A 25,781-nucleotide genomic window follows, 5' to 3' on the forward strand; every position below is an offset into this window, starting at 1 on the left:
TACCTTTGCAAATACTCCCTGTAGCTTCCTTCACCTGCATGCTGCTTCCCTGAGTTTCAAAAGCGGGTTGGATGAGCCCCCCTTTCAGTATGGCAGGCACCTACTCGATAAATAAATCATTCTTCCACTAGCAATGAAGTTTGCTACTTCTGAGTAAATTCTCACAAGCGGCCGTGGTGCAGCCGGGGCTGAGGGCGTTCCCTGTGCGGAGCTATCAGCAGATGGCTCTGCTGGCCAGGCTATGCTGAGCAGCAGCTGCAGCTCTGCCAGGAGTGTGGCTCAGCTCACAGATCCACTTGCATCGCCAGACAGCCACAGAAAAAAGATGCTAAAGATGCCTTACTCATTAATTAACTGCGATTTGAACAGACTTTTAAGTTCCATTATAAAACTCTTCTTAATAGTAGTTACACATGCAGCACATATACAAAGGCATAGGCATGGATGTAACGTCCTAAAACTGCTAACAATAAGGTAAGGTAGAGCACAGCCAGAAGGGTCAGGCAGCTAAAGTACACATTGTCTTTGGAAGCCAGTCATGCAAAGACAGGCAAAGACTGCCCCTAACATGGCAAGCACTACATAGGACATTGTGTTACTAACAGAGTCGCAAAAGGGAAGTTTACCATCAGTCAACCACAGTTATATAAATTATATGTTCACTGACTGCAGGCCTCTCCAATTTTATTCCTGGAGAGATACCAAACACAAACGGCTGTCGAACTGCCCCAAAAGCAAGAAATTTGAATTTTTTTCAGCAGAAGATCCCTAATGTGCAGAAGATTCCTCATGGCATTCATAAATGCTCATGACCCTCCATTTCCTTTCACCTCGTGATGGAAACTTCATTTTTCTGGGAAACAGGATCCTCTTCTTCAAGTACAGTGACTCACTTAAGCAATTCTCTTTGGTAAACCCTCCAGTACTGTCAGGGAAATTAAGACAAGTCAGCTCTTCCTTTCTCAAGTAGCAGAGGACTGAGACACCAAGATGGGACTACAAATTCCTACTCCCAGCACGTCTGACCTTCCTACAGAGTGGGAATGTCTAAGTTTGCTTGAAGCATTGTTTTATAGGCAGTATGATACCTGAACTGGCCTTGGTGGGACTAATTCAGGTGTCTCTGCACCTACAGCTCAATTTTCCTGATAGCTGGATATTTTCTCTAGAGGTTTTTGTTTTCTAAGTACATCCAAACTCAGCAAGGGGCTTGATAATCCTGGATGTAGACTGATAATTGTCATTACTCCCTTGTACAAGGGTGCAACAAAAAGGATAAAACAGTATTTAAAACTGAATTAAAGACAAAAGAGTCCAATGAAATCATATGAATACACTGCCAGTGGAGAACCAGCCAGTTAATTATTTCAAAAGGGAAACTTCTGTAAATTTAGCATGCTTTGGCTCCTCTGGCTATACTGCAACCTCAAGATTTCAAGCCATATCTCTGGGATGTCTGAGGAATCAAAGTTTAGACAAAATGCAAGCAGCTTGAGGGTGGATGTATGCCTGGAAATATTACTCTACTTTCACTAACAGAGAAATTTCAGTAACACAGGCTTAAAAGACTCAGCTTGTGGTTTAGCCAAAATGAAAATATTGCTCCATTAAAAAAAAAAAGGTTAATGGCATTCCCACACAGAACACAGAACAGAACAGAATGAAGTATGTGTGCCCAGCTTGTGTTATAATAGGAATAATCCATCTACATTAAGTACCATTCCCATTAATAAAGCTCCTTGTAAAGGAGCACTGAAATAAATGGAAATCCTTAGGCTGAGCTCAGTGAGCCCTGGACTGCAGTCTCAGAACTATCATTTTTATACTGGAGGCAATATATCAGCACAGTAATGACTTGTCATAAATTTGAGAGTTAGACATGGGAGGAACCTCAGCAATACAAAGAAGCTTGATCTAAGATGTACTGAAGTGTCCCACTGCTTTAAAATGCCAGGTCCAGATTTCCTCCCCTAAGCAACCAAAATGTGTGCACTTCCTCATTTGATTAAACTTGTCTTTCAATGCTACCTCAAGTTCTGATGAGAAATAGACTGTGTCACTTTACAATTACATGGTGCCTTTCATGGATTCTGGGGGGTTTTTTTGACTTGATCTCCCAGCTGCCTTTTTAGTTGCAAACACAGACTCTGAGAATTCCTGCATTTTCTCTCTATTGGACAGCGATGCAGGCTAGATGAAGTGGACTTCTTAATCTAAGCCTTCTGTTCTCTCCAATTCACCCACAGCACTAGTCAGACATTCACTGTCCTGAACCAACATCTTGGATGGCTTCAAATCCTCAAGGAGCTTTGGAAAATGGGGAAAAATCTATCAGGAAAAGAAATTCTGTGACAAATGTCATCTTTCAGACAATGATGACCACATAATCCTTCATTTAGGTGTCAAACTGTAGAACTGATGTTCCTGTTCCCTAAATAAGTAAGTAAAGAGCCCATCCATATGAATGTACTGTTTTACAGACAGCAACACCATGAAGATCAATTCACCTAGCTGCAAAATATGCTCTCTGCCATGCTACTGTACTCATGAAAACACAGGAATGTACTAATCAGGGGCGTTAGAAATCACCTTAACAGTTCCTGTGACACGCTCTTATTGGATTTACATTCACCAGCAAATCCAAGAAAACAATTTGATAATTTTAGCACAAAGCAGACAAAGAAGGATTTGCTAAGCTGCTTAGAGCCTGGCCCTGAAATGTTGGAAAGGTTCAGGTTAATGTACATTCACAGGACAGGCACTGTGGGCAGACTATATCTGACATGAACCATGTTTTGAATCTCTGAAGCCATCTTATGATCAAGAAAGTACCTCATTCTGCAGCAAAATTTAGCATGGGGAATATTTTATCAATCTGACAGAGGGAAGAATCAATATTGCTTCATTATATCATTATTTTAAGAAGATTCTCATCACTGTTAAGACACAGGTATGTAGGATCTTTAGTAGTGTGAACAGCATAACTGTGTTACATGTATAAATTTAAACTAAGATGAATATAAACTGACTTGCCTTTAGCTATTATTCAAATCACTAAAGTGATGGATAAACACATTATTTTCTTGGGCTTTTTGAAATCTAATGCATTTTAACAGCTGTTTAAAAGCCTGTCGTGTTTTAACAATACAATTTGCATAGGCAATTGTCATATGCATTACCGAAGCTCTTGGATCTGCTACTGGAAGGGGTGTTTATTCAGAAATCCAAATGTTCCCTTTAATCCCATATTCCTAGAATGTGATTTTGCATAATGGTCATAAGGAAAAAAAAATGCCACTGCAACAGCATCAGCTTAAGCTGGTTTTGTTGACATCTTATTTTATTTTATGAATAAAAACTTAATGTACATTTCAGCCAGTTGACTATGATAATAATAGATCATTTTGGATAATACTGTACCCCTCTGGTTCTCATCATGATTTTTGTTTGCACAGCAGGTAAAAATTTCATTCTTTTCTGTGTTCTGAAGTCTCAACCATTATTATCCAATTAATAGGTACTGACGTAGGAGAATTGTTCTTTTTGATCTTTGTTATGCATTTTTAGTTTCTTTATTTGACCTTCTGAGGAGAATGAATCTTTTAGCAGCTGCACTGATGCATTTCTCAGCATATGTATTTAGTCATATTTGTAGTAGTAAACCAGTGAATTTTATAAATGCACTCAGCCCCAAATAACTGTTATGATCTGATACAAATTACTATATGTATGTAGTATTTATTAGTAAATTTGATTCATCTTTTTTAACACTGAGAATCTTTTAATTTATGCAACAACATAAATTGATATCTAATAGAAGAATACCAACAGTCCTATTGCTTTTAATTAGGGAAAAACTAATTTAAGCCATACTATATTTATATTTACATAGAATGGCTATGCTAAGTCTATGTGAGCTGAGAAGACAAAACACATTCAACATCTTAAAACTGACTCTGTGACAGCCTAGACACATTATCAGGCAGAAAAAAAACAAAACCAGAAGCATAATGTAATATTTATTTGTAATTAAATTTAGGTTATTTTACATTCAGATATTTAAATAGCAAATTCCCATGTAGGTAATTATAATGATATATGTATGCATTGTGCATATGAAAATACACTTATCCTTAATTTCTGTAACAAACTTCACACACTTTCTTTTTTAGGCTTGCCTTTCCTCAGCTCCCACTGGCTTTTTCTAAGAAACAGGATTTCAGATGAGAGGATTTCAGCATTCAAATTTCAGATAGAGTTTTCTTGATGCTAATATTATTGCAAGGCACAGAGTTGCTCTTACTTTGAGTAGAACCTCAATCATTCCTTGTTTAGGACAAAGAGAGCAGACCTTTCAGATACATTTTTTAGGTATTACAGCAGTACTGCTATCATGACTTATTCAGACAAGTAGCATTATTAAGGCAATATGCAGAGCAGACACAGTTGAAGACTTTATAAAGAAAACGTACACAAGAAAACACTGTAAGATGAACATACAGGAATTACTAAAATTAACTCTCATCTGCCATGCATGTCAGCTGTGGGAAATTACAGAAGTTTATTGTGATATTGTCATTATAGCAGCAATAATGCCGTGAAAGACTCCATGTTCACTCCTGCATGGCAAATCAATATCACAGGTCAACCATGATTAGCCTAGTCATGATGGCCTTGATGAATATTGATGACAGTTATACAGCTGTGGTATCAGATGCTTTTAAGAGTGATTCATGAATACAAAAATTGCATTATCAACAGTAATCTATTACGCTTTGAACAAAAAAGTACAGAACATTAATACTAAGCAAGCATGAGTAACTGCAAAAAAAAAAAAAAAGAAAAATCAGTGGTTGCTCTATGTACCCCTCCTCCTATTGTATGCAAACAGCCACCACCTTAACACTTCAGATTCAAAATAAAAACATTACACCATTAAATCTATGTAGATTCAGAGGAAAAATAATCTGAGCCTCCCCAATTATTATTAGAGGAAGGTTCATAGTAACACTTCTACCTGATTTCTAAACTGTGTGACACAGCTGTGAGTTTTTGACTGAGCCAGGCTCTCTGGCACAAGGCAACATGGCAGAGGAGGAGTTGTCTTTAACTTGTGTTCTCTGTCACAAAGCATTGTGCCAAAGAGGGCAGATTTAAGACAACACCTTCTTATGCCTATCAATGAGGTACACTGAGCACAGCATCCTCCCTCCCGGTCTCCCTCCCCCAAAAGCCTTCCCAGTCAACCATTAAGCCTTAATAATTCTCCTTGGGTGAGAAACAAACACCAACAGCCCTCCTCCCCAAACAAATATATGTTATAAATGGCTGAGCCAATATGACCATATAGATATGGTGACATCCAACCCTATGGTTGCACACAAGCTACTCTCCTTGTATATGGAAAAGTTGTCCATATACAAAAGAGCAGGAAGAACTCATGGAGCAATGGCACTTGCCATAGCTTTGTTTGGCCCTTAAGCCAGAAGAACTGTGCCCTCAGAAAAAAACTGCTGGTCAGAAAAAGAACTAAGAAACTTAGTGAAGAAAATTAGTTTGTTGTTTCTCAGTTTCAAGGGATATTTTGACATTTCAGGATAAAAAAAGACATCGATGCTTCTGACTTTTCCTCAGTGTCCGTGAAAAGCAGTGCCCAAGGCATCGCACCCACAGTGAATCCTTCTCTATGGCAGTGACACATGGAGGCCAGTACTTGCTCTGTCCTAAAGCTTTGCCTTCTTCTAGTAAAACATGCAAATAAAGTGGTAATTTCTGCTCTTATTACTGATGAATAATACAATCTGATCATGGGAGTAGATGCCCTAGCTTCAAGAAACCATAGTTAAAATTTTTACAGCTATATTCCAACTATTTAAAGCTGGAATTGGACGACTTCAGAAGTCCATAGATGTCTTATATTCAGGTCTAGAAGAAATGATTTCTTTTACTCTGTAAAACTGAGCTTCACACAAGAATATTCTAACTCAAGTTAGAATAAAACAGTTTAGTATGGTACTACAGTGCAACTTAGGGGAAAAAAAACGTTTCACACTTTTTGATGACACAATGAACTAACATATCTTTTATTTTTATTTTTTTTTTACAATTTTATACAAAGGTAAGACTGCTCTGGGAAATTATTGGACTACATTAATAAAATCTGTCTTTCATATACCTTCTGACTGGCAGCAACCATTTTTGGAACTGCGTGCCAATCTGTTATCCTTCAAAGATTTTCTATCTTCTTTTTGGATTTAAAATAACTTCAGATGAAATCAGAATAAATTATATTTCTATTACAGATTTTCTTCATGTTTGAATACTGCCAACAGTGCAATTTGAATAAATCAATCCTAATTTAAAGCCTGCTCCTGATGAATTTCCCCAGTTTCATACTCCAGAAGCAGCTACAGTAAAACCAACAGGAATGTATTTTGGGTTTTGTTTGATTTATATAAGGTGTAATTGACATTTAAATATTTACAAGTTTTAGAAGACAAGATGATTACAATATATTAAGGTGAACTAACCATGATGCTGTGTGGATTTTCTGTATTAGTATTTTTTGGGCTGCTGTTGTTTTTTTTATTTGGGGCATTTTGGTGTTTGTTTTTTTGTTTTTTGAGTTTGCTTAATTAGGAAGCTGACACCACTACTTCAGAAACACTTCGTATTTCTCTGTTCTCTCTTTTCCCAGAGATGGATTTTATAGCTACACAACACATTTTTCTCTCCCTCTAGAAATGACTTTAAATATATACATAAAAAATAACCCTTCTCAACAGAGACTGCTAATGACCTTCATATTTTCAAAAAAAGCACAGAAGTCATGCCACTGCACTGACTAGAGCACACTTGTTACTTTTAAATGAAGTCCTGCTAAAAATAAACCAGACACTGATTTACAAAAGGTTGTAATAGCAGTGTAGCACAATGAGACTTTTTTGATGGCAATATCCGCAGGAGTGGCGGTTGAACTGCACATGCCCTGTTGCTGGAAGCAAATATCACAAGCTGCTCATGACAGATTTTTAATTAACATGTTTTACCTCCTCCAAACAGAGAGGATGGTGTAAATCAGAGCACTCTCTCTGACTTAAAGGGAGTACTGCCAACATGCTTCAGCTGAGGATCTGTCCCCCAGACCTGCATGTTGCACTCTGGGTTTAATAAAAGTGTTGTGTGCCTTAGCAAGCAGATCTAATCTCACAGTCTGTCTAATTTGGCTCCACAGAGGCCTGGTTTCCTTAATGAACAATGGGTATACATGAATGGTTCCATTTATACACTAATGAACAATAATAATGTAAGGCTATATACGCCCAAGAAGAACAGATCTACGAATGTAATACAGAGCCTAACATCCTAAAATATATTTATTTCACTGGAACAAAGTTAATACCCAGTGGCTAAGAACTCAAGCTTTGTATCTGGACAAAGAAGAACACATAAAGCAGCACAAGCTCACACCTGGGCAACAATTTACCCATTTCCTTATGCCCATCCCTGTCCCTTCCAGACAGTCATTCCCCGGGAAGGACATTTACCAGCTCTGTAAAACCAGCACCTCACAAGCTAAATCCTCAAAGTCCCTGCATGAAGCAATTAATCTATAATGAAACCCTGCATACCAACCTACAGCATTCACCACATGCCTTACCACTTCTGCACCCTGCATGTATGGTCAGGAGCATTTACAGGCAGAAGGTGAGAACTCCTTCATCATCATCAGATCTCCTTGAACCCCCACTCTGTGTCTGATACAGAAACTCTGAAAAGAAACTCTGAGAAGATTGTTGCCAGCCTGCCATATAAGCAGAGTTGCTCTTTTGAAGCCCTTGTATCAGGCAGACCAGAAGGTAATGGAAGCAAAGAAACAGGCCTTCTAGAAGTGATTGAACTTCCCAAGTTTCATAGAATTTGGAGTCTTTAGTACATGGTTTCCGTTTCAGGGGAAGTTTGAAAGTGTTTGCAGAAAGGAGACTCTGTATGAAGCCTTGCAGGTCCATCCTGTTGTCCTATCATTCTCTGTAACCTCCACTCCAGCAGAGGAAGAAGAAGTGTTGCACACACTGTAGAGGCACTGCAGACTGTAAAATACGACCAGGTCTAGACCACAGTTTTGCCAGAACAAAGTGCAATGGGTGTTTGCTGATGTCACAATGTCAGCAAAACTTCTCCCGGACATAAATATATGAGGAAAGGGATGTACTTAGTGCAGCTTTATCCATTCATTAGGATTCTGCCAGCACAAATATGGTTTCATTTGTGTAACATTCAGCTTCTGTCATTTGCTAGTGAGATGACAGTAATCCAGTGAGAATTAGCCCTCCAATATACCAGGCAAATTAACTAGCATCTTTGCCTTTGTTTTCCCTGTTTAATAGGGTATGTGTGTGGGGAGCGGGCATGCATGTGTGTGTGTTAAAAATAGATGACTAAAATACTTAGCTGCTTATTAAGCAGTGGAATTCAGTTTAACATGTCCTGCAGGGCTGTAACACTAGCATGTCTAATGAGATGGGCACAACACAAAACTCTAATGACATGCTATAAAATGGATCTGGAGACAGGTACATAAACATCCATGGCTAACGAAGCTATGTTTATGCTAGCATTTTTGTTTTCCTATGCACTCATCATATTCAACCTTATGTTGTGAAGCAGTCTGTGAATACATGAACTGGACTAAAAGATGTGCTCCAGATGTGCATATAAAGTGCTCTAATTGATAGCAAGCAGGCCATGGAATAAATTGGAACAAAATCTAAATTAAATCCCAGATATGTACAAAATATGGATTTTTAGTCCTCTGGAACAACCGTTTCACTTTACAAATCTACTCCTATTTCTTCCTTTCTATTTGCCATTGTTACATGAGCTCAACTTAGAGGCTCTGCCCAGGTCCCCTGAAAATATACTCTAACAAGGGCCACAAAAAGGCTCTATCCAATAGCAGTCCTTCAAACAGTGTCAAACCACATTCCTGGTGAAAGCAAAGGACCAACCTATATCTAGTCTGATGTTAAAATCTGAAATTGTCAATTATTTAGGTGAGGCATTACTCAACACACAATGTCATTCATACCCATTAAATGTCATTGACAAACAATATTTACCCAACCGAAAAGCACTGTGTTATTGTTCTGAGTAAAACACCAACAGTCTGGCTGGGAAATTGGACTGCATAAGAGGCTAGCAAAAAACTCCATTCTCACTAATTTTCAGCTACACTAATAATACTAAACTAATAGCATCTGGCTCCATCCTTATTTACCAAATTTAATATATTTACTCTACTGTCTCTTTCTGACACTTTTAGTGCCAGCTGGTACCTACCTTCTCCAGTTTTCTGTGCACCATTGCTGATGACTAAAAATAGGTCATTAAACAAGTTCATCTCCTGCTCTCAATGTTACAAATTCCAAACCAATGGAACAGAGTCAAGGAGTAGAGACAGAAGACTTCCTGGAGCTCAGAGCTCACTGCCACCATAAGCACTTCCCACCATTGCAGGATGACAGGAGATGATCACAACAGTGTTGGGTCACATTACATCAGTTTCCTCTATATTCATCTACAAAGCCAACCTGAACAGAGAGAGGCTTGGACTAAACTAAAAGCAGTTCTTGCCCCAGCACCTTAGTCAGGCACCTGAAATAGCAACAGTGTTCTGGACACATCTACATAGCATTTACAGTATGTGATTTCAGACTTGCACAGAAAGTAGCCATGCAGTACTCAAGTTCTAAGACATCTGCCTGCAACTTCCAGAGTCTACTATGAAGGAGAACCAAAATCCTTGGAAACAATTATTTCTGCTGTAGTAATTAACACCCTGAGACATGCAGCTCTCTTCTTTCACTGACTATTTGCACAGAAACACTAGCAATGCTACCAATACTAAATAATTATCACACCTCTATAGGCCAGGACCTTGCCAAATTCAAGCTGTCAAAAATTGTGCTTAAGAAAGCAGTTTGGACAGACGAGGCTTTTCTGAATGAATTTAAAGGTGTGAAAGCTCGTAAATGGCCTCCTAAAAGATTTCCTGGGACTTCATCTTTTTTGTTTTATTTAAAAGAGTTCATAAATAGCTAAAATAAATAAAAAGGGGGAAAAAATAAAAAACTTGGACTCCTGTAACGACTGTTTCTTCCCTTCCTCCTTCCACAGTGTTACACTCTAATAACCTTCCATTCTGACTTTTTCTAATTTAGGCCTTAAACTTGCAAAAAGCTCCCCTTGGAGTCCTGTGGAAGACTGTGTGGTTGCTCACACATGAAAGGTTGTGCAACAGGACCTTGTGGTGAGACAGTGACTTGTTCTGTGTGCACCATGCCCAGCGCAACCAGGTCCTGACACCACACGGCTCCTTGGCACGGGAGCTGTACAGAGACCAGACTGAACAGAACTCCATGAGGTGAGGGTGAAGCGATGCTGTCATACGGGCAGTGGCGGCAACCACAGAGGTAACACCAACACCAAGGGGGAGGAGAGAGAACCGGGATTACCTGCTGGGCCTGCTGCAGCAGCTCCATCCGCTCGTGCAAGATCTGGCTGTCAAACTCACGGCTCTGCCTCAGGATCTGCCGCCGCACCTTCTCCACCGCCGCTCGCAAATCCTCCCGCTGGGCTTCCGTCAGCGACTCGCTCGCCCGCCTGCCTGGGTCCTGCTGCAGGGCATTATACAGGGTGGCTTCCAGCTCCTGGATTTTCTAGTGCAACCCAAATCACACACAGACAGGCTGACGTTTGAATCCAGCAAGCAAACGACCCACCAACAGCTAGAGGAGAAGGCTGGCAAGCAAAGGCTAAGGCAGGAGGGCAGGATGGACACAGACAGGTAGACAGAAAGCAGCAAGCGTGAGCAGTGAGAAGCATTCCACACAGAGTGCACGCATCCTCCCGGCATGGATTGACACCCGGGAGATGGGTCCTGTTCTACCAAATGATTGATTCTTCCATTTAAGAAAGATTCAGAAGATAAGTCTGCATTCAATACCTGATAGAACTCCAAATCCTGATGCTGAACATTACAAATTTAATTAAAACAGATTTCCTTCTACTGCAACTGAATTGTTAAACCATCCTATAAAATAAAAAAACCAAAGGAAAAACAGTGAACAGAAATCTTGCTTTCCCTCTCTCTGGTCCTACTGACCTGACACCCATGGCTCACAGTCTATGTACTGACTAGGCTTAGTTCCAATTTGCCATAAGCAATGAAGGGAGGAACACTTGTATACACTAATCCCTCATCCGTCTCCTGCTGCCTGCCAGATTCCTAACATGATCCTCATGTACTGACCAAAACTGGAGTACTTTGAAAAGCAGAGAACACAGGAGAACTTCACATTCGCATGGGGAACTATACTCCCAAAAGAACAGAATCATGGCAGTGTTTCCCTGATTACTGGGTTTAGTATGATCCTATCAAAAACCAGCATCCAGACTAAAAATATTTGGATCAAGAGCATCTGACCACATCCCTTTGGCCCTCATAACACCTTTGTGAGGTAGGTAATTCCATCCATATTAGTGATGCATAAACAGCTGCACAGAGAGGTTAAATGGCTTGCCCAAGGTCACAGTGCTAGAAATAGTGCCTGCTTGTTTTTATCTCTGTTACCGGCTCTGAGCACTAGACCTTGCTTCTTCTCTGAAAGCATTTTCCACATAAGAAACATTTACAATGTATAAATAGTGCTTCAGGCCATTTCCCGAAGTCTCACTATTAGCAAAGTTGTGTGTGCAGTTTTACCAATTCCTGGGTAATTCCTAGCTGTTGTTTATCCTGAGAAAAGGCAGGGTCGCAGGTTACCTTTTGAAAACCAGGAAGAGTAAGGTTGGATAGGATTGCACAGGAAGGAATCGCATAGGAAGAACAGGCATTCCTGATTTAAGATAGGTTAGCAGCAGTAATACTTACAAATGCTTCAGGAAAAAAATACTGGAAAAGTTCTGAAGTAATTTCTGACGTATTTTACCAGTCATGGTTTTGTTCATACATAAACCAGCTTTTCCCATTCCAGATGTATCAACAAGATGTTTGCATCTCACAGAATAAAAAATGCAATGCAAAAATGTTACACTTGTAAGTACTACAATCCATTTCCTAAATTTTTGTTTAAGAAATAGTTGATTTCTTGTCTGGCAGAAAAAAAAAAAATATAAGGTAAAAAAGAGCCCTATTTGTAATTAAAAGGAAAAAACCAAACCTGCATTTTATCAAATCTGTTAGAACAGAAAGTTTAATGACTGTTCTTTTCCTACCATGTATGCCTGGTCCAGAGCTTGCTTCCTGTAGTCGAGTTCTTCCTCTAAATAACCCTTCTGTTTACTGAACAGGTCCTGAGCAATAATAAAAACAAGGGAGCGTTTGTTCTTTATCCTAATTCATAAAGAATCATAAATGCCATCATTTTTATGCAAGCTTTCCACTTGAAAGCAAAAGAAAACCTACAGCAAATGACCATGTTCATCTTAATGATATTTGGAATACCGAATTTACAATATTAACACTTCAAATATGTGTATCACATTAACAAGTACCTAGAAAGCATTGACCTCTACACCAGAGTACAAACCTGCCTGGACCTGATAGAAGTGCACAAAGCAGCAAAAGGTGATGTACATGCATTGGTCCAATAGCTGTAACTTGCACAGGGCAGGCCAAGGGAGGGAAAAGAGAAACACAAGAGAGGGCACTTTATGAAAATATCCCATGCATCCCCCTTGCATGGGGAAAGCCCTAATTTCTGTTGTCTGATCTGTTCTTCTAGGGAGGAAACCCGAACAGGCAGGGCCACAGCTGGATTCTGCAGCACCATCCCGTGACGTGTTACTGGAGCTGAAGTAACAACTTGGTCCTCAGCTTGTACAGGCAGAAGGCCAAACAGGTGAAGTGATGCCCAGAGAGGTTGAGTGACTAGCTGAAGAGCTGGAGAAGTTTTCAAAATACCAAAGATTTACAGGGATTGTTTACTTTTGTTCTTAAAAATCAAACTCCTCAGCTTTCACAGTTATTATATATAAACCCCACAGACTGGGATTTCAGCGGAACTCAGTATCCAAAACATGATGTTTCAAGCAAGTAGTGGACATTCAAATGGTTGTCTGATTAATCAAGCTTTTAGAGTGTTTTGAATCATAGAATGGTTTGGGTTGGAAGGGACCCCAAAGATTATTTAGATCCAACCCCCCCGCCATGGGCAGGGACACCTTCCCCTAGACCAGGTTCCATGATAGTACATAGAACATAAAATAGTTACTTAATTTAATTAGCTTTTCTTTCAAAACAGGTTTTCACACCCAAAAGAATTAGTACTAGACCAGAAAGTAGAAAAGCTCTTAGACTGCATTTAATATTTTCCATCATTCTTTCTTCTAATCAACAAACTTTTGCATTTCCTCAACCTATAGAATAAATGCCAAATTAAATACATAGGGTTCTTAAGATCACTAATTGCAGCTTTTATTAACAGTATTAAAAAATTCAAACATTGCTGTTCTGGTTAGTTTTACTGGATATGGGATTGCCTCAAAGTCACTTATTCGGCCAAATTTTGCCTTCAGACATATATGTGGACTTCTGACAACTTTTCTGTCAGTTTTCAGTGTAGAACTGTTGACTGTAGCAACATGTAAGACCAGTATTAGACAATTCAGTGCAACAAGGTGCTACTTGTTCTCTGTATAAGAAGTATAATATTTATAATTAATTTATTTTGTAAACTTGGAGTTCTTTTAATTACCTATTCATTAGTACTGAAGGCAAACACAAAGTTTAAGTCAGGCCGTGATCTTGGGGCTGGAATTTGGTTGACAACAGATAGGCATCTATTGCTATGATAGCCATTTCAGAATCTGCTGCTCCAACATATTCTAAATATGCTACTGGTCCTGAAGGGAAAGGGGCTCCAACAAGTCCTGTAGGACCTATTTCTCAGCCCTTTGTGGACATCTCCAGAACTCTGAGTTCAGAACTCTGAGTTCAGAACTCTGGAGAATGTGATATGGCATTAGACACCATGTTTATGCAGCTGAATCCCACCTTGACTACCCAGGTGGCATGTTTTCTGACATGGATGGGTTACAGAAACTGCAAGGCTGAGGTACAGGATGAAACACCACCATGCACTGTGACTGCACAGCAAAGGACAGGCCTGGTCCTGACTTTCTTACAGGTGTCTGACACCACAGAGGTAGATTGATTTGTCTGAGACTATAAAGTGGGTCAGAGCTACCACCAGACCCCAGAATAGCAATGCAGTTGCCCTGATCATGTTACGTCTCCAAAAGGGATAGCAAAAGCTGCCCACAGAAAGCAAAAGGGAAGGAAACAAGAATAGGACCTCAGACTCTCAACATGCGTTTCAAGGATGACTAAACCAGTGCCGTCTTTCTAAAACTCTCATGCTAGAATATAATTTTGCAACTCATTGAGTCAATCATTAGGGATGCAGATTCCCAGATTGCTGTGCTAAACAAATAGATGCAAGGGCTGTCCTCAGTAAGGCTTGAAAACATCACAGATAATAAGGGGGAAGATAACATATCAAGTCATAAACACCCTATTTTTTTTCCAGTGCTTTTTACAAAAGAGTCTAGTATTTGTGGGCACTTTCCTTTCCCCAAGCCTTTGTATTTTTCCAAAACAAGAGTTAAAAATAAAGAAATACTACACATGGAAAGTATCTTATCTATGTTAAAGTACAATCAGTATGACAGGTTACACTCAACAGAGAACACAGTCTGAGCACTTCTCTTTTTGTTTGTGACTCAAACACACACTTCTTCAGTGGCCCTGGGCAAATCACTTAACCTCCCTGTCTCATTGTCCTATTCTTTAGGATGAATGCAATGCTGCTTATTTATCTACCTGTAAAAGGTGTGGTGAGGATTAATCAGTGTTTGGAAAGCCATTTGAAGATGTGAAGCACAGCATGCATGGTAAAACAGTAAAACCAAGCACTCCTTCTAAAATTGTTCAACGTGGAAAAATAAGGTCAGTTTGTTCTTCAAGAGAGAAGAATGTTTTTGAGAAAACATCCTGTCTTTAGGCACGAAGACCAGGGGGCAAGAAAGGTCAACTGGAGTAAGAGGTCTTGACAGCTTGTCCAGAAGCTGAGTACCAGAGAGCAAAGAAATACCCTTGCCAATTCTACTAGCATGACCCCAAGACTAAAAAGATGCTGCTGCTGCCCAAAAAATTAATACACAAAGAAAGCACAAAGACAGTTTCACACTGTTTGGTTAATGTGCTCTGCAGTTACACCTTTGTGCCCTAATTTGTATATATTTTGCTATTTTCATTCTATATAGATTTGGAAGTTCCGTCTCACCCCAAAGAATACAAGCAACAGATTATTCTAGAAACCACTTGCTGATTTTACCATGAAGCCATCTCCGTTAACCAGAGAAAGGCAGCAAACCAGCCTGGGATGAAATATATACACATTCCCTTGAGATGAGTTTTAGCTAAATGAATTATACTTTTAGCTATTGTTCCTTACCTTTTCATTCTCCAGGTCTAACATCTTCTGTGTCAGTGCAGCTTCTGTTCCCTCTATCTGTTTCAACCACTACAGCAGTGTGAAGAGGAAAAAATAGAAAAGGAACAGAACTTTTGAAAAAGTTTCTACCAAACATCTTGCAAGTTTGTTGCCAACACTTCCAGGCATATGCTCCTCCCCATGCTATCTATTCACTCTGAATGAATAAAGAGGCTGTGAGAGCACAGGCAGAATGGAGGACTGCAGAGACACACTGAAGACTAACGAGTGGAGGTTGCTTTCCTACAGTAAATTAAATGGGGTTTTTCCCTGTAAAGTTCAAGAAACAACACAGGTTTGGGTCAAGAATGCAAAATCAACCTGATTGTTTCTTACTCAAATGCCTGTTGGCCTGATTTGTGAAACCATCATCTGACTTCAGGCCTCCAGTCCTGCGTTTTTCCAGAGGGCAATTTAAACAAAAGACAAGATAGAAAACTCAGCACTTAATTTTGCATGGTTTGCCGCACTCATTATGGGAAGAGGCTCCCTTGTAAAACTTTGGTAATGTAGAGGGAAAAATAAAACAGACAGACAGACAGGTGGAAGCTCTTGTTGCTACTATGAATCCCTTATCATTATGGTGACATTCAAAACAATCAGAATGAACAACAGCCATTGCATTCCAAAAGTAAAAATTACACATCATAATAGCTAAATGCATGGATACAAGGTTCTTGCTTAATTACTAACCATCACCAGGATTATATTAGTGTTTCAATTTAAGTTCATTGGAATGGATGGGAATGGTCAGTTCTGAATTGTTTCATTTCATTTCCGTATTGGTCTACAATAAGGGCCCATGACTAGCTTACAGAGAGCAGATTTTAGACTAATGCTTCTTTTTGCAGCACCAGCTCCCATTCAAACCAACCACAGCTTTGCCACTGGTAATTATCCCTTTCCTCAAATACCTTGTTTACTAACACTGGACTACTCATATCTGCTTTAAATCTTTTGGTAACCATTGTACATCAACTCCTTTAATTTAGTGTTTTGGTGAATTCACTAGGGCTCAGACTCAAAGGAATTAATGACATACTAGCTTTTTCCTTAAAGATCTGGATAGGAAATTTCAAATAGACGTTTACAAACAAACAAAATGTGAATTCATTACTTCATCATTTTGAACCTTCCACTTTAAGAGACTGATGAATGAAAACAGAAATTTGTTTTATCTCTTTAGCAGGTTAGCTTTCTACAGAAAAAAATTAACAGGAACACCATATTGCCCAGAGATTCTATTTTCACCATCTTCATTTTCTTCATTTCAACAGTGACAGGCTGAAGATATTCCTAAGGAAAGCCTCACCACTGATTTTCAGCAAGACCGTGAGCATTCTGAACCTTTGAAATCAATGGAAATGGGAAATCCTGAGCATCTCTCACAGCTACCCTCAATCAAGTGAAGGGCTGTTTGCAAAAATTACAGGTCCAATTTTTTTGAAGGTATGCAAACAATACGCAAAACGAAATGTTTATTTTGATCTTTCTACTCCTGTTAGCCTTTCTGGAACCAAGGGGCACAGGAGACACAACCATGTGTTTTTAGGATGCTATATCTTAGCCTTTTATAGTAGGGTTCTTCCACTTTCCTTTTTTGGATGTAAAGTGCTAAAATCATCACCTTCTCTTTTAATGCCACAACACAGTGAAAACCATAGGGATTTTAGCTCTTTTCCCCATTTTTATTTTGCTTATAGCAATTACTCAAATTAATGATTATTAAATTACCTAATGTAGATTATTTACTTTAATGTATTTAGGTAAGTAGATTATCAAAATTATATCAATTAAAGCAATTATTAAAATTGCTCAAATTTTAATTTAAAATCTCTGATTCTGAATTTCAACAATACATCAGGAAAGATTTAATAGAAACACATGAAAAGGATGCACAGATCTTCTTCAGAGAAATATGCAAGTCTTTCTTAGTTCTAAATGTCACCCTTATTCATATACAGATAATACTCTCTGGCAGTAAAGAACTAGCCATACAGAAATGAGTGACCTGATTGATTACTTATCTTGTGCAAACTACTTTTTTCTCTATGTCCACTGATTTACAGAGGAAAGGACCACTGACTACTGTGAGCTTTTTCAGTCATCCACAAAAATGAGCCCAAGAGGGACCATGGGCACCTTACATCTCTTCCCAGAGCACTGAGGACACCAGCAATTCTGTGAATTAAGTCTCTTGTGTTAAGTGGATTTTATGCCAAGGGAATATTTCCAAAACATGTTTTTATTTTTAAACTGGGTTTCTTTCTTAAGTTTGGCTTTACCTCAAGACACCACAATCCCAACATTCATGTAAGGATGAATACATGCTCCAATTCAGATGACCTGAACAGAAAAGCCGTGCTTCCCTGGCAAAGTTATGAGGTATCTTAGAAGACATGGTCAGTTTTTAGCAGAGAAAAATATTTATTGAATTCTACCTTTTCACAGAGGGAAAGCACAGTCCCAGCTTGGATTATTGCAACCTGCTCTTCATTTCTCAAATTCTAAAACACAAAAAGATGCATTTTAAATTGGATTAAAAATTCATCCTTTAACACAAGCAGCAAGTTTTAACCATACTTTAAAAAATAGATCAGTTATAACATTTAGGATTATAGACGTGACCAAATAGGATTCCATGACTGAAAGTATTGAAAGTTAAACCAAGGGTGCTTAGTTCTACTCTATTTCAGCATACCAGCCCCACAACACTTTCAACAGATCATTCAATGAAACAGATCATTCAATGAAAATTAAGTGGTTTCAGTCAGGGATTTTGCAATTCTTTTCCTATTTTTGCCAGTTCACTGGACTAAGCAAGTGAATCTCCCCTTCATGCACTTCAGACTTCCAATTAAAGAAAACAATGCAAAGAGTAAGTATCATAGAAACCTCCACAGGACTTGCAACATAACATGCAAATCTAGAACTTTAAAGTAGTATTATAAAGACATCAATCTGTTAAACCTAGCTATAATCTGGACTCAGCTCCCCAGATGTTTGTGCCCCAAATATGCGACCAAGATTTTACATTGTATTTAGCAATAAAGAGGAAAAAGGGGAGACAGTTATCCTTGCCCTTCTCCCAGAAAATCCACTCCTGGCCGTGATAGCCTTCACAGCAGAAGGTGCTACTATTACTACTCAGGAGGGATAATTCACAAGCAACTTGGTCTGGTTTTGACCTCTGGTTTGTATCTTTTCACTTTGCCTATTACAGTACTTTTTTTCCATGTCATTCAGTCAAGACCAAATCCTACCTTAAAAAAATACACCTTGCACAACCACCAGTTTAACTAAAATATTTCATGTTGTAAAAGCATTTCCTAACCATTCATATTTTTCATAAAAATACAGGCATATAAAAATCATCCTGTGCATTGTCTTGGATGTCAGTATTTGCTGTGGGGAAAAAAATGCTTTAAATTAACCATGAAACTGAAGGTACATTTAAAAGTAAAAAATTGTTACCCCATTATCTCCAAGAATATCTAGCTTCTTCATAAGCTCAGATATATTCACGTCCTGAAAAAGATGTTCAACACTTACTTTTTATGAAATAGGTGAGAAACAGTTTTTGTATGCTACATTTTATGTATCCTTTATCCACTTCTGCATCCTAAAAGACTTCAAATGTAAATAAGTGAAACATTAGTTTTGCATCACAATTACAAAAGGGTTACTGATACTTTCAAAGACAAAACCAAAAATCACTCTCAATTATGACAAGCAACCTGGATGTCTGTGCACGAGGGCAGAATGTCCCTGTATCATTCACACATCATCTGGCTAATGTGCATAGAGGAAAGATTAAAACTGATAAACAGGCTTAAAAGTCGTAAAGATAAAGGGCTTAAAAAATTTTTTTTTGTTTGTTTGGAGTGGAGCATCAACCACATCAAGCTACAGAAGTTAAAAGGACAGAGAGCATGACAAATAATTGCTAAGAAGGTTTGCTGGGTGGCTTGCTTTTTATTTTCTTTGTTAAACAAAACTGTGGAGATTCAAATTAGCCTTACAGTGGCAGAAGGGAATGTGCACAGTGGGCTGAACATGCTCCTCCAAATATTATTAGCTCATAGTCATCTTTCTGATTAGAAAGCCACATTTTGCTGCCACTCAGCTCTCAGATAACTAACCAAACAGCCCATCCTTATTAAGGCTCAGCCACTGAAATACAGAAAACCACTCCTCTGATTCAAAAGAGAGAGGAATAAATTCATGGAATCACAGGATCATAGAATATGCTGAGTTGGAAGGGATGCATCAGGATCATTGAGTCCAACTCCTGGCCCTGTACATCACCATCCCCAGGAGTCACACCATATGCCTGAGAGCAGTGTCCAAACACTTACTGAACTCTGTCAGGCTTGGTGCTGTGACCACTGTGCTGGGGAGCCTGTTCCAGTGCCCAACCACACTCTGGGTGAAGAACCTTTTCCTGATAAAAATCACATGATGTCTGTATTTAACACTGTTCCAGGGTCCGTTCCTTGGCCCCAGAACTCTATTTAAGTTTAAAAAGTTGTTGGAAAGGGTCATGGAACTGTTTAACCAGTAGTAATCACATTCTCCTGAACTATCCCAAGTTTGGTCTGCAAGTTAACATGGACCAGGGACCATTTCCACTGACAGCTTGTATGCAGCCATGCTATTTGAAGGCAGGAAGCCTTGAGAACATGGGAACAGACCAATTTGTGTTAGTCCAAAATGCTTAATACACATACATAAAGCAAAAGAGCCTTGTTAAATGCTGCCAGCCTCTACTTCTACTCATATTCAGCACTTAGAAAAGGCCCACATGGCACAGGGCCATGTGTTGTGTTCAAGTTGTTCTATCCTGAGAAGTTCCCTCCCTCCTTCCCCAAAAACTTCAGGGGTGTTCCCAAATGCTACCCGCTAACTTCTTTACCCCACCAGTAACACTAGGGAAGAATGGAATTTACTAAGACATGAAAGTACTTGCATCTATTGAGCCAGAAATAATCATTCTAATTAATTTATTTCCATATGACACATAAAGGAAGAATCAGAAACCAAATTAGATTTTGCATCATGCTGGAATCTACAATTGCTACTGATGGCTAATAATTTTGAAAAACACTGAAAACAGATAAAAGGTCAACTATTTCACTCTGCCCATATTAGGTGACTGCCCCACCTTTCAGGTAAACAAACTGAAAGGCAGATTGAAAAGCACCCACCTGTTAAAACATATCCCAGATGACAATGGAAAAAAATAGGAATTATGGATTCTGGTACACTGTACCTGCTACAGCCAACATGCAGATTAGAAAAACAGATAAGCTAAAAGCAGGTCTGCCTCCTGGTAGGAGGTAGGTAATATGCTAATGGACGACTCTTGGTGTGGTTTGAGGGATAAGTATCCAACCAAATCTCTAGGTGAGAATCATCCTTTAACTAGGCAGCTTCCTAAATATATGCAGCCAACAATTTCAGTTTATTTCCTCTAGAGATCATACTGTGCTCATTAAAGAACTGAATAGCAACAAGCCTCCTATAAGAGGACTTGTAAGCACAACTAAAAATATGACGATAAATCACTAGTGAGTGGCTCTGAGATTATGCTTTAGTTACTTGTAGAAAAGTTACCCTGGCCTGTTGTGCAACATTACTGACAACACAAGTCTGAATTCAATCTTAAGTGAACTAGCATGAAAATCAAGTTGCATAAATAGCCTGTTTGTGGGGGAACAGGAGTGAAAAGAGTAATTCTTGCCTCCTTGTATCAGAAGCTCATCAAGGGAGATTCTGATGTTTATCTTGTTCTTGTTCTACAAGAGTTCCACCTATCTGAATGAGTTTTGGATCAGGCAACTCGTGCTTCAAGGCCCTCGTCCTTGGCAAATAACTTAAGCATATTCATTCAACAAACAAAAGGTTTCACTAAATTGGGATGTAAAATAAGAACTGAATGTCGTATTTTGGAACTAAGATGAAGACATTTAATATCAAAAACCATGTACTGCAGCAAGCCTGACAATCACATCAACATCCACATTCCTCCCTAGACCGAATGTAAATTATCTTGATTGACCAGCCTTCAGTTTCACTGAGGAACTCCTGACAGATGACCAGAATATATTCTTATGAAACCGTTTCCCCAGTTAAAAATATATTTTCTTACTAAATTTATTTTTTCACATTTTCTTCCTGCAAGTGTCAAACCATTTGTCTGGATACTAGATTGGTCATTCAAAAAAGGTTCCTAGCCATCCAACTGTTTGTAGTGCTCTGCATATACCTTTATTCCTTCCTGATGGCAGAACAGTTGAAGTGCACTTCCATTGTTTTCAGGGAAGGTGGTTATATGAAGATTAAATGCTGGCGATCTTCGTTCTCTCTCCTGAGGAAAGATTTGTTTAGAAATAACATTTGTGATTACACACTGACATTTATTCCCCACCTTTACAAAACATACTTCTACATTAAAAAGGCAGATTCCTGTTCCCACTCCAAATCTATGGTATTTCCTATTACTTTTACCATATTTGAAGAATTTTGGCTAAATACAAAAATAGTGTTAGCTGCCAACTGATTCCATGCACACAGTTTCTGCAAAGTTACCTGATGCTCCCCAGCTGCAGAACCCTTGCAACAGTGGCCCTAATTGACTGCAGCCCTAAAACACTCTGCAGGTTTTTATGTTGATTATAACCTTATTTAACTACTTTTTTTTTCATGGAACAATAAAACAATTCAGAAAGAAGAATCTGCAGAAAAAAAAACCTGAACTCCATCATGAAATAGTATTATTGAAGATTTTCTCACTATAACTAAACCTGCGTGCCTGCTCCTTGTTTATTCTACAGTCTCTTCCTATTAGAGCATTTAAAATCCCCATTCATATTCACTGCACAGCCCAGGATGTCAGAATATGCTGAAAGGCAGCACTGTTCTACAGTTATGATGTTCTTTGTGCCAAAACGAAAAATTATGAACTTCCTTTTATCTAAAGCTATAGTATATCTAAAACTTATCTAGTCCATGTACATGACTTCCATGCATTTCTTCAAAATACCAACCTATTATTTATTCTGAAGGCAGAAACAACATAAAATAATAAACAAGCAATTTTACCTAAATTAAATATTAATGTGCCTGTGAAAAATGACTGGACTGAAGGCTCTGGGCAACCAGGGCACTGGGTCTTACTCCGAATTCTCTCTGGCCACGAGAACATGAGCAAGAAACACCAGATTTCATCTCCATATTACAAGGGGACACTGTGGCAACATGAGCTTTCATTTTCTCACTGAGAGAGAGCACTACTACGAATATTTTAGTTCCTATGACCATCCATGTATCACTCCATTTTCTAAATCACAAAAGAGGTGCTTTAATTGATACGGCAGGCAGGCTGCATCCACTCACTTAAGCAAGTTACAAAGCATGGCAAATCTTGTTCATTAACTAGTTTAAACCTAATTTGAAACTACAACGTAGAGAGAAAAAAAAAATCTCCATAGTCTATGCATTTTTCCCCCTCAGAGGTTTTATTTTAGATAATATTTACATCAAAAGTCTAATTCTGAAATGGGCTTAAATAATGACTTAGCTGTTGTAAACCAAAACCAGAACTTTAATTCTTATCAAAATTCAGTTAGGATTTTAGATACTGTTAAAAATTCATCAGTTGCTATTGCATTCAACTCACCTAAACTTGCTTGCTTTAATTGATAAATAAATGATTGTGTTTTATACTTTACCTAATTTTCAACTGAAATAACTTAACTGCTCTAAAAAATACTGTCCTGATTACCAGAAGAATTGATGGTTTTCCTAAAGCATTGCATTGTCAGTCACATTTGTGTCTACATGCTTGTCTACTAAGGAAAAAGTCTTTTCTTGCAATCACACAAAAATACTTCCATTGTTATTCTGTGAAAGAAGTTTTCTAAGCTTTGGCACATGACAAAACTTGACATGACACACCGAGCTCTTTTTGATGTGATTCTTCCATGTGAAAAATACATTCATGAAGGATGTATTGAAGAATATTTGTTAGTTTCCTATGAAATCTTTTTTGGATAGTTTTACTTCGAAGAACACCCACACTTTAGGAAGCAGTTTCTAGTGCAACTGCCAATTCAAATGCTAAATTGTTCTATATTTTACTTTACAGTTATTTAATAAAATATAAAGATATGTATTAGAAAGCATATTTATTTTTCTGAACATCTACTGAAATTCTAATAGTCTAAATTCATCATTTTGAATATAATGTGCTACGACATCAAAACATATGGTTGATAAAGGATGAAAAAAAGATTAAGAAACGTCAGACAAAAAGAACATCCACATAACAGGAAGACATGACATTTTCATCTTTATCAGAGAAGTTACACATGCCAAGATATTTGGTGAAACGTGCTGGGTGATAAAAATGGAGGAGTGACAATGACAGGTTTCTTGAAGAGTTTATTCTAAGCAGTGTTGGGAATGCTGGTGATCTTTGAAACTGAACAATGTGTCATCAGGCAATACGACCATGTGACAACTGTGCATCACACACAGCTACTTTAGTGTTACTAAATTCAACATGAGCCCAGGTTGTGAGGGGATGAGAACCATTGCTTTTTACTGTAATCACAAGCTACATGTTCAAAGTGTTAATAACAAATACTTTTACTTATTTCATTTATGTAAAATATAGAATATGTTTGCTATAGGCAACATATTAGTTTCACATACAGAAGTTGTATTTGTGCTTCACCACTTTTCTTTGACATTGCCAGAGGTTTGGATTTTTTCTCATTTTTCATTGACTGAAGCCAATTATTTCCAGTCCCTGACCACTTTAAACCATGAGAAAATGGATTTAAATTAAGAGGAATTCTTTGGAAGCTGTTACCAAAATGTGTTCTTTTTAAGATAAATTTACTTCATATGAATGTTGTCAATCTTAAATCAATGTGATTTAAATCAGTTATACATTGATGTGATGGATGTGTCAGATCTTTAGTCAGATCACTGCATGCAAGATGTGAGAAGGTGTGTTAATTTAATCAATGCCAGCCAAGGCTGTAGCATACATACCGAGTGATTTTACATGCAGGAAAGGAGCAGTTATGGAAATGAAACAAATAAAAAAGGCAAAATATTGCAAAACAAAATATTTTATTAGATGAAAACCAAACTATATGCGATTTATATTAGCTATATTACATCTTTATAAACATTAGTGAGCATTCTCTCCAAAACATTAAGGCAGTGGCATCAATTTCATTATCCCAAGATACAACATTTAAAAAATAGATACCTAAGCGACTTCCCTTAAACATGCACCAGACATCAGTAATCTTTACAGGAATTTCAGCTTGGGTTCAAACATAATTTCTGCTCCATTTGAGAGTTTGCAACAGAGAGAATCTCTTACTTCAAGCTCTAGCACTCTGAATTCTAACAGCTCATTCTGGTCTTTTGCATCTTGCATCTCATTCTTCAGCTGATGCTCTTCTTGTTCCATTCTGTAAATCTGTGAGACAAACACAACACAGTAACACCCTGTAAGCACTAGAAAAGATACTGCAAAGAGTTACAAGCCACATGTTTAGACAAACTGTTCATTATTTCAGTTTTTCATTACACGTCGATAGATGAAAGATAAAAAGGAACATCACATCAGAAAGTATTTCTGAGAACTGTGAGCAGAAAATGTTCAATGTTCTCTTAGAGTAATAATCTGGAAGTAACATAAAAGTGATATGAATATTGTATCTAACTAAGTTAAGCAGTAGAAGTTTTATTTTAAAATCCAGCAAATAAAACTGAATTACATTAACATTTGAGTAGACTGTTCTCATTGTCTTTGCCTAATTAGACATCTAATTTTTACAGTATATGAAAGACAACAATAGAGTGGTTTTAATGACTCTTTTTAATTTGCCAGAATTTTGCCTTGGGGCACTAACAATGAGAAAATAGAAATTCAATACTGGCTATTAATTATGCCAACTAATAGCTTTGGTCTACTGTCTAGTTTAACTGGGAAATCTTTTCCGTTGTTATGAAACTAAAAAGAAGTGTAACATAATGTACTTTACATAATGTACTTTAACATCTATAATGTCCATGTAGGCGTCCAAATAAATTAAACCTGGCTGTAGCTACTTTTAGTCATGATTTTTTATTTGGTTATCTTATTCCTATTATATTAAGCTACTAATTAACAAAATTAGTTCTTTGATTTCCTGAGTG

At 38.1% G+C, this 25,781-nt stretch overlaps 1 protein-coding gene and 1 long non-coding RNA gene across 14 annotated transcripts in view; one reads left to right on the forward strand and one right to left on the reverse strand.

Moving 5' to 3' along the window:
• The window catches only part of JAKMIP1 (janus kinase and microtubule interacting protein 1), a 228,040-nt gene that overhangs the window by 96,149 nt on the left and 106,110 nt on the right, over positions 1–25,781 (reverse strand). For 8 of the 11 annotated variants that reach the window (XM_039551318.1, XM_039551319.1, XM_039551316.1 and 5 more), the window contains 7 exons: positions 24,961–25,059; positions 21,826–21,927; positions 19,032–19,085; positions 17,999–18,064; positions 15,519–15,587; positions 12,277–12,354; positions 10,515–10,718 (listed from right to left, as the gene is read on the reverse strand). In XM_039551318.1, the coding sequence (XP_039407252.1) occupies positions 10,515–10,718; positions 12,277–12,354; positions 15,519–15,587; positions 17,999–18,064; positions 19,032–19,085; positions 21,826–21,927; positions 24,961–25,059 (672 nt within the window). Of the gene's footprint in view, positions 1–3,412; positions 8,091–10,514; positions 10,719–12,276; positions 12,355–15,518; positions 15,588–17,998; positions 18,065–19,031; positions 19,086–21,825; positions 21,928–24,960; positions 25,060–25,781 lie in introns of those variants that run through there. The other 3 variants (XM_039551321.1, XM_039551323.1, XM_039551324.1) reach the window with 3 other exon arrangements.
• On the forward strand, positions 2,721–18,931 carry LOC109144934. 3 transcript variants are annotated; one of them, XR_002045994.1, is made up of 7 exons: positions 2,721–2,950; positions 10,221–11,519; positions 12,036–12,097; positions 12,786–12,902; positions 14,856–15,010; positions 16,835–17,006; positions 17,627–18,931. It is a non-coding gene; the product is annotated as an uncharacterized LOC109144934 (long non-coding RNA). The 3 variants fall into 3 exon arrangements; XR_002045992.1 differs by lacking the exon at positions 12,036–12,097 and having other exon boundaries at positions 2,722–2,950; XR_002045993.1 differs by lacking the exons at positions 12,036–12,097; positions 14,856–15,010 and having other exon boundaries at positions 2,723–2,950.

Source organism: Corvus cornix, chromosome 4, assembly GCF_000738735.6.
Source record: "Corvus cornix cornix isolate S_Up_H32 chromosome 4, ASM73873v5, whole genome shotgun sequence".
Lineage (NCBI taxonomy): Eukaryota > Metazoa > Chordata > Aves > Passeriformes > Corvidae > Corvus > Corvus cornix.